Source organism: Rattus norvegicus, chromosome 2 (assembly GCF_021556685.1).
Source record: "Rattus norvegicus strain SHRSP/BbbUtx chromosome 2, alternate assembly SHRSP_T2T, whole genome shotgun sequence".
NCBI lineage: Eukaryota > Metazoa > Chordata > Mammalia > Rodentia > Muridae > Rattus > Rattus norvegicus.
The window spans coordinates 29,973,736-29,987,362 of NC_141535.1; the positions used below are offsets into that span (position 1 = coordinate 29,973,736).

General features: G+C 44.8%; 1 protein-coding gene across 1 annotated transcript in view; it reads left to right on the forward strand.

Moving 5' to 3' along the window:
* Gcnt4 (glucosaminyl (N-acetyl) transferase 4) overlaps positions 1 to 4,867 on the forward strand; it is a 30,016-nt gene extending 25,149 nt beyond the window's left edge. The window contains 1 exon segment of the mRNA NM_001399789.1: positions 148 to 4,867. Within this exon segment, the coding sequence (NP_001386718.1) occupies positions 149 to 1,552 (1,404 nt within the window). The 5' untranslated portion in view covers position 148 and the 3' untranslated portion in view covers positions 1,553 to 4,867.
* The last annotated feature ends 8,760 nt before the right edge of the window (positions 4,868 to 13,627 follow it).

Sequence of the window (13,627 nt, forward strand, 5' to 3'; positions counted from 1 at the left end):
TGTTCAAGGACTTCACTCCCTTTACCTTTGCATTCCCCGCTCTGTGGGATGCGCCAAAGGTTGTACCCAGCAAACATTAGATGAACTCAGTTGATTTTCCTCTCGGTACCAGATAATCAACGATCACTGTCCCTTTCTCCTCTGCAGAATGAAGATACTCAGATGTTGCTTTAAATACACTCTCCAGCAGAAAGTCTTCATCCTCTTCTTAACCCTATGGCTGTTCTCCTTGTTAAAGCTTCTAAATGTGGGCAGGCTCCTCTTCCCTCAGAGGGACATTTACTTGGTTGAATACTCCCTGAGTACCTCACCATTTGTAAGGAACAGGTTCCCCGACACCGGGGATGCAGCCAGGGATGCAGTGAACTGCTCAGGGGTCTACGAGCACGAGCCGTTGGAAATCGGCAAGAGTCTGGAAATCAGAAGACGCAATATCATCGACCTGGAGGACGGTGATGTCGCAGTGATGACAAGTGACTGTGACATCTATCAGACCCTAAGACAGTACCACGAAAAGCCCGTTTCAAGAGTGGAGGAGGACTTCCCCATAGCCTATTCACTGGTTGTCCACAAAGATGCCATTATGGTTGAACGGTTAATCCGTGCTATTTACAACCAGCACAACCTTTACTGTATCCACTATGACCTGAAGTCACCAGACGCATTCAAAGCTGCCATGAACAACTTGGCTAAGTGCTTCTCCAACATCTTCATCGCCTCCAAGTTAGAGGCCGTGGAGTATGCCCACATTTCCAGGCTCCAGGCTGACTGGAATTGCTTATCAGACCTTCTCAAGTCCTCCGTTCAGTGGAAGTACGTCATCAACCTATGTGGGCAAGACTTTCCCCTAAAGTCAAATTTTGAACTAGTGACAGAGCTGAAAAAACTCCGAGGAAGGAATATGTTAGAGACGGTGCGACCTCCCACAGGTAAGATGGAGAGGTTCACCTATCACCACGAACTCAGACAGGTGCCTTATGAGTACATGAAGCTGCCAGTAAAGACCAACGTCTCCAAGGGGGCACCCCCTCATGACATTGAGGTCTTTGTGGGCAGTGCCTATTTTGTTTTAAGTCAAGCATTTGTTAAATATATTTTCAACAGCTCCCTCGTCAAAGACTTTTTTGCCTGGTCTAAAGATACATACTCTCCCGATGAACACTTTTGGGCCACCCTAATCCGGATACCAGGAATCCCGGGAGGAATTTCCAGATCGTCCCAGGATGTGTCTGACCTGCAGAGTAAGACCCGCCTGGTCAAATGGAATTACTACGAAGGCTTTTTCTACCCCAATTGCACTGGCTCTCACCTTCGAAGTGTGTGCATTTACGGAGCTGCAGAATTACGGTGGCTCATAAAGGAAGGGCATTGGTTTGCTAATAAGTTTGATTCTAAGGTAGACCCTGTCCTGATTAAGTGTCTGGCAGAGAAACTTGAAGAGCAACAGAGAAAGTTGATTGCTTTGTCTTCAGAGAAGTCCATTACAGAGGGAAACCCCAAAGCCACACATAAGATCACTACAGGCCTGAGGGTGTCTGATACAGAGAGTTAAGCGAGATGGAATTACGCACCCCCATGCCTTGCCCAACAGCATCTGAACTTAATAGTTTCCAAGGTTGAAACTTCTACAGGTTTCCATGCCTGGACTTCTAGCCCACGGCTGGCTGGTGTTTAAGTGCTGGATACGCTTGCTGTCTTTCTAAGTCAGAGCTGTTAACTGTCCAGTGATAGCACATCTGTTGAACACCTAACAGTGCACCAGGCACTTTATCGAAAGACACACAGGAATTAAATCTAAGATGCAATGACGTGTGCCCTTGGGAAGCAGCATTTACCCTTCTAATGTGGCAACTATCGTGTTTTGAGTTTCTTCTTGTTTCCGTGTAATGAGGGTGCTAATCATACAAGCCACTCCCTCAGAAAAGCGTGCGAGTATGAAGCCAGCCCTCCCCTTTTCTCAGTTCAGCAACTGAGATGTTTTTGAATTGTTAGAATATTAGGAGGAGGGATTACACTACCTCAGAGAAGCTCAAGGGTTGTCGGATCACCTGCTTGCCAAAGTATAATTTACCTTTGGGTGCCTGCCTCACTTTTCTGATTCAGGGCAGAGGGAATGTGGTCGGTGTGATGTTTGTAGGGTATGATTGTCTGAGAAGGCAGAGGGGGCTGGTGGGTGGACTGGACCGAGTAATGCCTGAAGAGGACCACCCAGCTGTAATCAGCTTCGCATTCCTTACACAGTGGTGCCATGAACGGCTTTCCTTTTCATTCACTTGTTTCTTTAAAACACAGGTACTGATAAGGATAAATAGTTCAGAGCCCCAGGCCTGTGTCTGTTATTTCCTAAGATAACATTATAGATACAATTGTATCCTTGCCACAGTGGAACACTTCTGACAGGGTTCATAGTTCTGCTCTATGTAACCACCAAGTCAGTAAGCTTTCTTAGAAGAGTTATTGTGAAATATGACAGCTTTCTCAGTTGGTTATTGTGGTCACTTACACGTTTTCCTTTTTTAAACAAAATGGAATCAAAATTCAAAATAATTAACACTCCGAGTTAGTGCATCATTTTTCTCAACTGAGCACCAAAAGGAATATTATTACCCTTATTTTACATATACCCACACTTAGAATCGTTTCGCATCCCCACACACGTACGCACGCATAAACACATGCACACAGATGGGGGAGGGGCACAGCAGACTGAGACTGACTGTATTGTGTATTGTGCTGCTGAGCCAGAGCCCTGAGAACAGGCTGCAACATTACACCAGTCTCTGTGGACACATGTAAAACCTCACTGTGTTTTGATTCAGCCCCCAATAACTACTTAATTATGTAGTAATCAAGGCCAAGATCAGATTATTTGAAAGGCTAAAGTACGAAAATATCATTTTACATTTCCGCGCTCTGCATGTGCCGCTCTCTTGGTGTATTTATTGCTTTGTAGCACTGACTGCCCCGTGGCCCCATTTTTGCTCCATTTCTTTAACTCACCTTGCCCCTCTTTGATACCCTTTGGATTCTTTTGTTCCCTGGAAAGGGGCTGGTACCAAGTCTCTGTCCTTAGATGGTAAGCTATAGAGGGACTGGAGGGTGGCTCAGCAGTGAACACGTGCTGCTCTTATGGAGGACCCAAGTTCTGTTCCCAGCACCCATACCAGGTGGCTCCCAGCTGCCTGTAACTCCAGCTGTAGGGAATCAGCGCCACCTTCTAGCCTCCAGTGGCACCTACACCCATCTGTGTATACACACGCACATGCACACTCACGCATACACATACCTGCACACAGATACATTACAAGTATTTGAGGAGTTTGAGTCTCACAGAGACACTGCCCAGGTCTATCAGTGGGTGAGACCTAAAGAAACCATCTCCTCACTCTCCGTGGGCGTCTGTTCTCTGTGCACTGAGCACATGGATGCAAGTTGTGGTTTCCTCAGAAGCGTTTACGAGATTCAGTGTCACATGAAGCGGAGAGAAATTTTGAAATCTCAGTTTGGTGAGAGTATAAAGTAAGCAGAGGTCCCAAGTCCGTCGTGAGACTTAAAGACGAGCACTGGAAACACAACAAGAGGCCACAGTCACAGGGGAAGCTCTGCCACCAGATTCCGGTCTGAGAAAAAGCCCTGTCATGGCATTTGGAGCTTCTTCCACAGCCAACAGCGTACTGGCATGCTGGTCGAATGGTTATGTGGGAATGAGGATTAAAGAAACATTGGTAACCATACAGGGTCAAACTCACGAGGTCTTGCTTTTTTGGTTTTTTTTTTTTTTTTAACTATGACTTCAGCCATCAAACAGAGGGTAATGGCGGCATGCAGTTAGCATCTACCTGATCTACCTGGTCCTCTGTCTTTCTGGAGAGAAAGGACCCTGTTCTCTGTTCTTTAGGGATTGTCTCAAGTTCGTGCATGGTGCCATGCTATTTTCAAGTGGACGATGGGCAGACCAAGTGGCATGCATTCCTTCCCCGCGGACACGTTCTCCGGACTCAGAAACGTCAGCTGCTTGTATTTGGGGGAGCTTGCCAAAGCACTGGCTCTCGTCTTGGGAATCCTGCGGGTTCCTGCTTAGTCTTCAGAAATGATTCTGGCAAAAAACCGCTTGCTATGAGCCCCTCCCCAGTCTCAGAACGTACAACACTGTTTTATAATTGTTCTTTGTATAGTATTTATTGAATTAAGACTCTAATTTACTTAAAGGTGAGAGTCTATAAATTATATGTGAATATTAGAAGGAAAATGAAAGCTGTCAAAATATATTATGTGAGCAGTCTACTGTACCGTAGACGCTGTGTGTATCGAAAAGCCAGTACTGGTATTTGTTTTGTTTTATTTTGCTTATTTTAAATCAACTCGTTGAAAGTTAAAACATTTTAGGGCTAGAAAGATGCCTTAGCAGTTAAGAGCACTGGCCACTCTTCCAGAGGATTCAGGTTCAATTCCCAGAGCCCTCGTGGCAGCTCACAAGTATCTGTAACTCCAGTCTGCGGGGATCTGACATCCTTCCTTTTCTGGCACAGGTACACACCTTGTAGACAGACAGACAGACATGCAGGCAAAACACTCACACACAGAAAATTAGTTGAAAGTTAAAGCTGTCCCTTGGCTTCCAGAATGTGAACACACACGGGCTTGCGTGTGTAATGTAGAGTGGGTGTAGCAAGTATATTCACATTGTTTCTGTCAATGGTGTCTTCAGGTTTTCCTTGTCCCTCTCTATGGCTCTTTCATTGTGTCATCCTCATCCCTTACCATTTCAGTAACAAATTTCCCACATATGGATTTTAAATAGTGATTTATTGTTTAAATTATGTTAGTTCTCTGGCATCGCAAAATAAAATGTGCTCCTCAAATCAAACTCCTTGGACTTTTTCTTGTCTCTGGATGTGCTGGTCTCCCCTGAAGATCTTTTTTTGTTTGTAGCAAACAGAATCCATTTCAGTCGAGTGTGGAGGAATCTCAGTGCCTCTCCCTCAGAGTGTAGACACGGGGATGGAACTCAAGTTTCCTTATTTGATGACGCCTCAGAATCCTCTGGGACCAGCCTGTCTTCACCGTGATCCCTCCCACGATTAACTATCTGGGTTTCTAAGGTTATCTGGTTTGCCTGGTAACTTTCTGGAAGTTCCCAAGAGAGTTCTCTACTCTCTATCCCTTTAAACCTTGGGAAATGTTTTGTTTTTCCTCTTGGAAGAGTTCTTTGTCGTAAGGTCATGCAGAAGTGTGGATGGGCACCTTCTGGTAACCCCGGGCTTTGATGATAGGAAAATTACCCTCTTCTAATGTTGTAGTGGTGACACACCTACCTTATCAGCACACACACACACACACACACACACACACACTGTTTATAGAGCAGGAACCTTTTCAACAAGTAAGACCATTTTAGTAATCATCGACATAATAGAAATTAGTATTCTGCTGCCCCTAAGGTTGTGTCTAGCTCTTGCCAAACTGGGCCACGCACAGCCACCGAGCTTCAGGAAACCTTGGGTGTGCTTGGCTGGGGGAGATACAGGACCGTATGACAGCTCTAAGCTAGGAGTGGCGATGAGCATCTGTATTCCCAGCACTCAGAGGCAGAGGCAGGAGGATTGCAAGCTTCCGTGGCCGGCCTGGCCACTGTATGGTAAGACCTCATCTCAAATACACAAAAATCACTAGAGACTGGGCTCCTGTGGGTAGCTCCATACATTTTTGTCCTCTCCACTGCCCATAAATCCACATCCATTTAGAAAATTATAGTTTTCCTGACCCCGGCTATGAAGAAACCCTGGTACAAGAGAATAGAAGATAATTAACTGTTCCCACATGACTAGAACATACTCTTACACTCTACATCATACCTTGACCTTATCTTCAGAGATATGATCAAAATGGTGACCCAGGTTGACACTTGAGAACCTCAGAAAGGCCATTCTGCCAACCTTAGTCCTGCGACATACCCACACCAGCAAAGGTACCTATCTGTGAGAGCCTCAGAGTGAGTAGTGCAGAAAAGAAGCTAGGGAGTAGACCTGTGTGCTGTTGCCATAGCAACTGTGTGTGTGTGTGTGTGTGTGTGTGTGTGTGTGTGTGTGTGTGTGTGACTTAAACAGCTTAGGACCATAATTCTAACATGCTGGTAAAACCACAATACTTCTCTGAATGCCCCTCTAATCTGACACTTGCACATAAGCACTTTTGATGTCTCCTCTCACTGCCAATATGTTGACAGCACTTGGCCACATGGCTTTATATCTTTACAGCTAAAAACTGGTAATAACATAATTCATTGAGGCTCTCTGTTATCATGGGTTATTTAGACTGTAAACCACCCTCCTCTTTTTTTTTTTTTTTGCTATGATAACAGTAATGTAAACAGCTTTACAAATATAGCTTCCCCCTTTTAATTATTAATTTCTAAGAATCAAAGTACAATCCTGGAAAGAATGGATTTTTTTAAAAAATTGGTTGCTTTTCCTATATTACAAATCACCATGCGTGGGAATACATTTTACACATGATCAATGTATGTAGACTATAGTCTCTGGCCTGTGAAATAGACTGTCAACTTACTTCTGACAAAGAGCTGTTTTGTTCCTCAAAGTAATCCAGGGCATTTGTCTAAAGCAGGAATGTAGATTTCATCTGAAAACCAAAAGACAGAATTTTAATGCATGGTTAATTAAGAGCTGTTTTGGAAAAATGCTCTCAAAGGTTTAACGTTGATAACTGACTCCTTTCTAAAAAAGGACCGAGCAGTGTGTCCAACCTGTGGCCTCATGTCCATAAATGACAATATTACAATATTACATGTCAATGGTAAAAGGCAACATTCTCTCAGCCACTAGTTTCATTCTCCCTGACTTCCTAGTCTTAGCCTAAATAATGTCACCAACCTGTAAATCCTGGCCTCCCTTCTCACTGGGGGTGGCAAATGTGGTTAAGCCATGGTTCTCAACCTTCCTAATGCTGAGATCCTGGAGAAAGTTCTGCTGTGGGGACCCCAATCATAAAATTCATTTTGTTGCTACTTCATAACTGTAATTTTGCTACCGTTATGAATCGTAATGTAGATATCAGTGTTGTCTGATAGTCTTAGGTAAACCCCTGAGAAAGGGTTCATTTGACTCTTGTAGGGGTGGTGACCCACAGGGTGAGACCCACTCGTTTAAGCAGAAGTCACTTTGCATCTGAGCCTGTTTACAAAGTCGTTCCCATAGCTCTCTTCCCTCTCCCCCCTCAATTTCTCTCAATGCCTGCAGTGTTTTCATTAGCTAGAATCTCGTTAGTTATTTAAAACCATGACCATGGATACTCATCAGAGAACTTGCCTGTGATCCTAGAATTAACAGGATGGACTTGGGAAGATAAGGAGACCAATGCTCTCCCAGGTTCAAGCAAGTTCAAGGCCAGCTACAGGAGACCCTGTCTCAACAACACCAAAAAAGCAAAAAATAAAAACTGGACACAGAAGCTTTATGGCAGGACAGAGTAAAAAAAGATGACATTGGAATTATTCAAGACTTCAACCTCTTTGTATTCGAAAACTTTAATTAAAATCAAGTAGTCCTTTCACCCGATGGAAAAAGAACATAGCCTGAACTTTTAATCAGGCATTGCTGGCAAAGTGAGTCACATTTAGGTCCCGCATATCTTGTCACCTTTTTGTTCCTCAGACACACAGTGAATTGCCACAATGGGGAAGATATATATATATATATATCTGGCCAAGCATCAGTGGGTGGTGCCTGCCTTTAATTTAATCCCAGCACTTAAGAGGCAGAAACAGGCAGATATCTCTCTCTCTCTCTCTCTCTCTCTCTCTCTCTCTCTCTCTCTCTCTGTGTGTGTGTGTGTGTGTGTGTGTGTGTGTGTGTACTCAATCTGAAATGTGTATTTAAGTTCTAAGCACTACTCCCCAGTCTTTGGAGAAGGAAGACGGGTCCAGGGAATGAACCTAGGCCTTGCACATGTCAGACAAGCATTCTATGGCTAAACTGTATCAGCAGCCCCAATTCTGAGATTTTTTTTTTCTTTTTTTTTTTTCTTTTTTTTTTTTTTCGGAGCTGGGGACCGAACCCAGGGCCTTGCGCTTGCTAGGCAAGCGCTCTACCACTGAGCTAAATCCCCAACCCCGAGGTTTTTTTTCAAAGCTAAGCCATATCATACACTGGCAGACTTAGCATAATAATCGAATTTTAAATCCTCTATTGTTTCCACTGATAGCTTTTGCTGCCTACTCTCATCAGAGCACAATAAAAGCGTTGGAGAGCTATGTCGCCATTTGCTTTTAATGAGGTGTTCTTCGTCTGCGTCAAAATGAGGGAAGTAGAACATGACCCGGAAAAAGATCGGTATGGAAAACCCAGGTCTCCACAAGCCTGTAGACCACCATACAGGACGTGAGGGCGGGGCCCGGGGGCGCGGCCCGGGAGGCGGGGCCAGGGAGCAAAGGCCGTTTGGAGAGACTTGATTTGGGTTATAGATTGCCGCTTAGCCAGCCTGGGTGGACAGAAGACAGTGCAAATAACCACAGGGACCGAGTGTCTAAGATTGGGCTGCAGATTGTCCTTTGTCATTCATTCTTTCTGTGAGGGTGGTGGCAAACAAAAACCAAAGAACACGACTTCCAGATGCCTTATGAAGAATGTCTTAACCTGGTAAGCCGCCTCTCCTCCAAAGCAAACATTCATAGCCATTGTGTTTGGAACCTTTTATCCAGAAATGTTGCAATGCATTGATCATCTCTCAGAAACCATGGCTACTGGGGTCGGTAGCAACAGCCACATTGAACAAGGGGGTCCTGGGATAAGGCACCAAACTTTCTGTCTGAATTCCAGACAGAAAATCTTCTCTGGGTCAAAAGAAAAAAAAAAAATCATCAGAAGGAAGTCTGATCTCGGTATCTGCGTATGAGAACCGTAGCGTCCGGGTGGTCTGTGCGGACTGACGCTGCAAACTGCCCTTCTGCTGGTTGCCGTAGCTTTCTTCACCTCCGATTCCATGCGATTGACCTCTCCAAAGGAAGGACTTGTTTTTGAATGAACAGTAGCCAACTGCCAGCCTGTAGCCCTGAGCACCCATGAGTACCTGGTATCGTCATTCCATAGAAACGGTGGAGAAGAAAGCAATGTAATGTATAGAACGTAAATTCAAAATGGGGGAAGAAGTGTCAACAGAACAAACAAGAGGTGTCACCTAAAGGCCAGTTTATGTTTAGACCAAGAGGGCTAACTCTGAACATCCAGAGAACTATGTGTCGGTACAAAATGACTGACAGTGGATGTTTCACACGCACGCGTGCGCGCACACACGCACACACGCACACACGCGCGCACACGCACGCACATTCACTCACAGTGTACATAAGTAATGAATACTTTTCTGGGGCCTAGGGCCTTTGGCCTTCATCTTTCCTATATTCTTCTGTAGGTCTGTGTGTCCGTATCCACACAGCTCAAGTGTTCTGGCTTGGGTCTGGGTGCCTTCCGGCATCTTCCTGCCTCTCACTCTGTGATAGCCCCAACTCAGCACGGATAATAGCTCATCTGCCTGGAGCTTCTCGAATTCTCTTCAGCCTCCCAGCCTCCCACGACCCTCCTGCTTTCCCGGCATTGATTGGTTCTTGGACCATATACCGTTTCGCATGGCCCATGCCCACTTGCTGCGATTCTTAGCTCTCTTCCTGGTCTTACTCAATGACTCCCTACACAACTACATATTTTACATCAAAACACGAATACAAAGACATCTTTAGTAACAAGCAGGCCCATGAACGTACCTCCTGTGTGCTAGGTAGAACTCTCTGAAATGCAGTAATAGGTTTTTATGAATATTGCAGAGAAAAATATTTATTTTATTTTTTATGCACAGTAATGAAAACTCTTTCTATAAATCCAGATGTGTCTTTATGGTCTAGGTTGTGGCATTGCCTCATAAAACATTGTCAGGACACCATAAACTAATTAAACAGGGTCTTTTATAGGTTGCCTTGGTCACGAGGCTTTATTACGGCAATAGAAAAGTAGACGAGACTTTTGGTCCGATCATTCGTGCTGTGCCCCAATTATCCTGTTATGGAATAGGAGTGACTATTCTGCGCTATTGGAAAAAGGAAAGTTGGAAAAAGGAAAGTTGGTTTTGGTTACAAGTTTGCCTTGACCTAAGATGAGGCATGGATTTTGGCCTTTTAAACTGGGAAGTTGTTAAACAGCGTGGACACCTTTAAGGTTTAGTTGTGTTTTATATTATAAGATGAATGTAAGGCTGGGACGGGGAAGGAAGTCAATGATTTAAATAGATATGCCTGGGAACCAGCTGCCTCATGGGTAAAGGCAATCATGAACCTGATGACCAGAAATTGATCCCCAATGCCTATATGGCAGAGAGACAGAACCAACTCCTGAAAGCTGTCCTCTGACCTACACACACCACACACACACACTCACCACACACACACACACTCACCACACACACATACACATATACAGACATACACATACACACACTCACACACCACACACACAGACACACACAGACACACAGCACACACAGACACACACATATACACAGACACACACACTCACCACACACACACCACACACCACACACACTCACCACACACACAGACACACACATATACACAGACACACACACACAGACACACACCACACACACACACACTCACACACCACACACACACAGACACACACATACACACACACACACTCACACACGCACACAAAATAAATAAATACGAATTGTGGAAGCATCGGCAGAGTCACAGAATAAACTTTAACGTGCTCTTGGGCATGAGTTAGCGTGGGTCTCATGAGACCTCTTTTTAGTAAATGAAAGTTAGTAACAAAGGAAAATGAATAGGCTCTCTTTGACATTTTGGCCAAGAGTCTTTTTCCAGAATGTCTTTTCTTAGAAGTTTTGCTATTTCTTTTGGATCAGTAACAAAGCCCAGTAGAAAGTACAGCCTGTTGAGCAACAGATTCGTTAAAGAAATCATGAGTGTTTTGTCATGGCATGGAGCACTGCAGAAGGCGGGAAGCAGGTGGGAAACTTAACAAAAACCACATCCAAGGGATGGGGGGGTGGGGGAGTCACAGTGTGAGTTTCACGCTAGTCATTGAACTTGGTGACTTGATCTGCTGCGAGCAGACAAGCCTACCTCTCCCTGGTATACACAGTGGGAATTGTAATCTGATCTGCAATCATATAGATGGTCTGCCTATCCAGAGTCTACAGTCATCCTTTAGGCATCTACCATCACAGGGCCAACATAATGGGCAGAACAGTTTCCAGTTCCCCCAGGAAACCAGATTCCCTAGTGCTATAATACTTGCTTGGTAAGCCCCGCCCTCAATCCCCTGTACAAGAGAAAAACAGAAAGAAAAAAAAAAAAACTTAGTCTCCAAACTTAGTGGGAAATCTCCTTGAGCATTGGAAACCTGCTCTCCTAAGAGACACTGAGAAGCTGACTCCTCCTCTGCCTCTCGTTGCTCACTTCCTGTCCACTAGATGAGCAGCTCTGACCTGCCACGAGCTCCCCACTGTGACTTGTTGCCTTGTCATGGCCCAGAAACAGCAAGTCCATTTGATAATGGCATGGGACCTCTGAGACGGAAGTCCTCCTCTCTTTATGAGTTGATTGTTTTATTTTATTATATGTGATAGTGATTATATATAATAAAATATACTGTATCTTATAATAATTACATATAATATATGTATATTATATTACTATGAATTTATTATGGCATTTTATTATAGTAATGGAAAACTGGCTAACACACGTGTAGCATAGCATCTTGTCTAACCTAAATATTCTCCCTACACTGAACCACCTCCGGCCAGGTACTATGTCACCAACCCAAGTAATTTCCCCTGTCTGCCTTGACATTCCTCGGTGGGGGTTGGGAGAGAGACAGAAGTTTGCTATGTGGTCCAGTGACCTTGAACTCACTATATAATCCAGCGCTTTTAAAACTCAGATTCTTGTGCCTCCCACTCCTGAGGATTAGGATGATAGGTGGATGACGCCACACTAGGATCTTGCCTTGCCTTCCTTACCAAAAAAAAAAAAAAACAGTCACAATGAAAATTTATCAACCCATGTTCCTGCTTCTCCTGTGTGGCCCAAAGTGGCATAGTATGCCTCTCCTCTCAGATCTCTGTGTTGTGTGTGTGCGTGCGTGTGCGTGTGTGTGTGTGTGTGTGTGTGTGTGTGTGTGTGTTTCCTTTTATTGAAAATAAATTTTTTTCTCACATAATATATTCATTTTTTCTTTTTATTGGTTATTTTATTTATTTACATTTCAAAGTTGTCCCTCTTCCCAATTTGCCCTCCACAAACCCCCTCTCCCCTCCCCCTTCCCTGCCTCTAAGAGGGTGCTTCCCACCCACCCACTCCTGCCTTACCACCCTAGCGTTCCACTACTCTGGGTCATCCAGCCTCCATAGTCCCAAGGGCCTCTCCTCCCACTGATGCCCGACAAGGCCATCCTCTGCTACATATGCAGCTGGAGCCATGGGTCCGTCCATCTGTACTAGTTAGATGGTGGTTTAGTCCCTGGGAACTTTGGGGGTGGGGGGTCTGGTTAGTTGACATTGCTGCTCTTCCTATGGGGTTAAGATCTCCCTTTGGGATCTTAAGTGACTTTAAGAATGTTCTTCAGTGACGTGGCCTTAGCGTCTCCATATGTCTCTCAGTGGCCTTCCTGTATTAACTCCTGAGGGTGCAACTGAGAGGGACTCGTGCTCAGGGCATTTGTAGTCACTGTTTTGTCTGCCAGAAATGCAATCCACCCTCACCCCCACATGTTTCTTCACACCCACATCCCCCCCACCCCACTAATTTGTCTCAGCTCAAATGGCATTCACCCCTGTAACCATCGCCGACTACCCTGTCTAACTGACTCGGCCTCTGGCCCACTTTGTTTCTCCCCATAGTTCTTATTACAACTTAACTCTGTGTAAATCGTCTATTCTGTGTGGTCCTGCATCTCTTATTAAATAACCTAAACGTCATTAAAATCAAGCGTGCGTTCACAGCAGCTGCCCGGCGAATTGGAAGATTCCCATCGCTGAGAACAATGCCTGACAGAGAGGAGGTGTTAAAAATATATCTTCTTCATGAACAAATGTCACTTGTTCAGAGTACCTGTCTCATTAATAAGCACTTGGTCCATCTGCTTCTCCCTCAGATTTATGCCTCCTACTGGAGCTGGACATGCATGCAAAAGGCCAGTTCTCTCGATCAATAGGATGTGAATCTCTTAAAGGGAGTAAGTGTTTCAAAAACATATCCTGGGTGATCCCAGGATCAAACCCCAGGCAAGCAGGCTCCTGGAATCAATCCTGAGACTCCTGCGAATTAAAGAAAAGAGAGCAATTCCCACCCGTGTGTTCTCCAGCCATAAGCCCCAGCTCAACGCTTGCCTGCTTTGAACATGGACTCCTCTGATGCTAAGGAGATAAGAGAAGCGCTTTATCACCTAGGAGGAGTGTATATCCTCTTGTGAGGGTGAAGTCCAGCCTGAGGAGCATTTAGCAAGCGCTGGCACAGACACTCTGGCACAGACACTCTGGTACGCACAGAAAGTACCTTATCCATCTCCCTAGT